The sequence below is a fragment of the Panicum virgatum genome, chromosome 5N, assembly GCF_016808335.1.
Source record: "Panicum virgatum strain AP13 chromosome 5N, P.virgatum_v5, whole genome shotgun sequence".
In the NCBI taxonomy this organism is placed as follows: domain Eukaryota; kingdom Viridiplantae; phylum Streptophyta; class Magnoliopsida; order Poales; family Poaceae; genus Panicum; species Panicum virgatum.
The window spans coordinates 22525468-22528482 of record NC_053149.1 but is presented as its reverse complement, the minus strand read 5'-3'; the positions used below and the strand labels follow the sequence as shown (position 1 = coordinate 22528482).

The following is a 3015-nucleotide window of genomic DNA, read 5'->3' as shown; positions in this document are numbered from 1 at the left end:
AATTACTTAATACTTAAACTACACATGCGGTAAATAAGATATTTAAATAAATTACTTTATACTTGAACTATGAGAGTGGTCAATAAGACATGCCAATTATCATATTTTAAGTTAATAATTTTCCTCAACAATTTTCTCTCATTTGTGATGAAAATTTTATAATAGAATATTTTATCTAACGTTGACCTTGTGATATAAAAAAGAATCACAAAAAAATACCTATATATGACTGAGAAACGATGGCAGCAAGCTCCTCTCACGACTTGACCTTTCCTCACGCTGGGCCGTGGCCCAACAAGACCGCGAACACTTTTTTTTCTTGTACACCCGTCTCCTTCGTCACGCCAAACAGCACCGCCGTGCGCTCCGCTCCTCCTGCTGATTTGCCCAAACCGGCCGCCGCGGGCCGAGGTAGCCCCTTCGCGCCTCTCCTCCGCGCTTGCCGGCCGCCGCCCCTCAGCCTGAGCTGGCCGTGCCTTGCTCCCTGCCGCGACCTCGCTCCTCTGCCGGAGCTCGCCTCGCCGCCCCGAGCCGGACGTCCCCCGGGCCACTCCTCCGCTCGAGCTACCGGCCGCGGGCCGAGCTCGCCCCGACGCGTGCCGCTCCTCCGCTCGAGCCCGCCACGAGCCACCCCCGCGCGCTCCTCCTCGTTACCTTCCACCTCCTCGCGACCGCTGCCCGCCTTCCTCGACGGCGGCGGCGGCGGTTGCGCGGAGTTCGCGAGATCCCGGTTCGTTCGTTGCTTCCCCTCCCTAATTCGAACCCTAGATCCCAATTCGTGTCTGACTTCTCGATTGGACTGCACAATTTTCATGGTGGGTGAAGCGAATAGGTATTGATGGTTTGCCCAATTCGTTCCTAATTTCTTGGTTGAACTGCTGGATTCATGGTGGGAGAGGGGATTAAATGCGGATGTTCTTCTCTATTCTTTGTGTTTTCCTCCTTTAGCATTGCATCACTATATTATTTATGCATCTTATTTTTTTATTGTGTTTCTTTTGTCAGGAAAGAACTAGATGCATGTCAGGTAACTCTCTTTCCTGATAGCCTTCTTTGTCATAACCACACACTAGAATGCATTCAAATAAAACTGCACTACGGTTTCTTTCAAGAACTATTCTTATGCTCCTTCAAAACTTGATAGAATAATATGCAGAGGTGGACAGATTGTTACTTGAGAATAATATGCAGTTTTGCTGGTACATCCTGTATGGTTCGTTCAGCTTTCCATTCATTATGCTACACTATTTCAGTTTTTCTTTATTCTAAGCTAGTAGTAACAAATCTTGATAGATGACATGATAATAGTAGAGCACCACAGTTGTGTTGAACCGAATATTTTTTTGGGGGCTGTAATGTTCAGTAGTGCACACATTTGCAATCATTGTCGAATTACATGTTATGGCTCGAACTCAGCAATTTTAGAAGGGGGGGTATCACTGCAGTCAGGTGCATCCAGGGCCAACCATACTTCATAAGTTACCACCTGCTATGAAATCGATGTACCTTTTTTATTGCGACAGCTTATCTACTTCTTCATTTTCTTTGTGCAGCATGAACTAAGCATGTGGGAGTCGCAGCAATAATAATAAGCTCGATCAATAGGTAAACTAGATAGACAAAACATTGTTCAGTAGTTCTCGAACATGCTCGAAAAACGCGCTCACAACTATATTTCATACAGTTGTTGCTCTGAATCTATGTTTCGAAAAAATGAGCTCACAACATAAGGGCAAAGGTTTTCTAAAACTATTATGCAAAAGTTCTCTTATAAATGTCAATGAGTCTGTCATTTGGTCTACTTTAACACATGATGCACTAATGAATTGTTTGAACGAAGTATGACTGATTTCAATCTGACTTTTGTTCTTCAGCCACTAGAGTAATAAAGTTAATCGGTTGGCTTTTGTGTCAGGTCTGTTGAGGGTTGATTTAAAATGGATGGCTTCTTACGATGTGCCAAGGCAACAAAGAAGAACTAATGAATCGAATTTGCTTGGCTTGCTGTTTTGGTAAGATTTCTCATACCTTAGGCACTTTCATCTTCCTGTTATATGCTTGCTATAAAACATCACAACCTCGAGCACACCATGCTAGCAACCCCAAGGGTCATGGTTTCTCTTTCTTTAAATGCAATCACAGATTTCTAGAACTATCTATATCAGATATGCTTGGCCTCCAAGATGGCAAAGCCACTGCAGTTTGGCCGCTAGCAAATATTTTTAAAATTCCTATTATTGCAGTTTTCTGATGTGTTATGACTTGGAACGAATTAGGCGCTATCAGTAATTGTTATGCTTGATTTCTAATTGTCAGAAACCTGGGCAGGTTGTCATGGGGAGTGGACTGTAGGCCACTACTAATATAATCTCTCCTGCGCTTATTTGCCCCCTATTTGTCTTCAGGTAGTTTGAACTCCAAACTTTCATATGATTTCTAGCTTCCATCTTTCCATTAAGAGACCTGTGCATTTTTGGTTAACAGGATGGCCCTCCTTATGTTCTCTTTCTAATGACCGCAACAAGAACAGATCTTCCTAATGCTACAAAGAGCTTGCGGTAGAAAAGCATGCAGAAGCAAATCATCTAGGCAAACTTTTGGTTAGTAGGATGAGTTGGGGACTTGTAATAAGTGTGTTTGATAAGTTGTGGCTGTCACAGTATTTGTAATTGTATTTTGCTATTTGTGATTTTGTTTAGTCCGTGAAAACTGAGCATTAAGGCCCAAATGGATTGGGCTTTGTTAATGACGAATCAAATCGATATAATGGAGATGCTGTATTATATTCTAGTCATCGCCACATCATATGGTGTAAAATTTTTAAGACGTTTTCTATCCTACGTGGCACATGTATAGTCATCCAAGCACACAATTTTGTGACGTTTCTTGGCATTGATAATGACAAAAAATGTGCGTCACAAATTAGTGATGATGGAATAATCATCATAAGATTTATGACGAAAAAATATGTTTTCGTTGCAGAAGACCTTTTATTACATGGTATAGGCGACGAAC

General features: G+C 42.3%; 1 protein-coding gene across 1 annotated transcript; it reads left to right on the top strand.

The window, feature by feature from the left end:
* Positions 1 to 239: 239 nt before the first annotated feature.
* LOC120674667 (formin-like protein 5) lies at positions 240 to 2800 on the top strand. The gene is made up of 5 exons (XM_039955806.1): positions 240 to 731; positions 1006 to 1027; positions 1916 to 2012; positions 2329 to 2405; positions 2485 to 2800. Exons 1-4 carry the CDS (start codon positions 240 to 242, stop codon positions 2366 to 2368), a joined length of 651 nt encoding a protein of 216 aa, XP_039811740.1. The 3' UTR covers positions 2369 to 2405; positions 2485 to 2800.
* Positions 2801 to 3015: the final 215 nt, after the last annotated feature.

What these genes read in the sequence shown, in the direction of transcription:
- LOC120674667 (XM_039955806.1), top strand. Translation starts at nt 240, where the DNA reads ATGGCAGCAAGCTCCTCTCACGACTTGACCTTTCCTCACGCTGGGCCG. An exon ending in AAGAACTAGATGCATGTCAG is followed by an intron (nt 1,028 to 1,915) that starts GTAACTCTCTTT and finishes CTTTTGTGTCAG; the next exon opens with GTCTGTTGAGGGTTGATTTA. An exon ending in TTGCTTGGCTTGCTGTTTTG is followed by an intron (nt 2,013 to 2,328) that starts GTAAGATTTCTC and finishes AAACCTGGGCAG; the next exon opens with GTTGTCATGGGGAGTGGACT.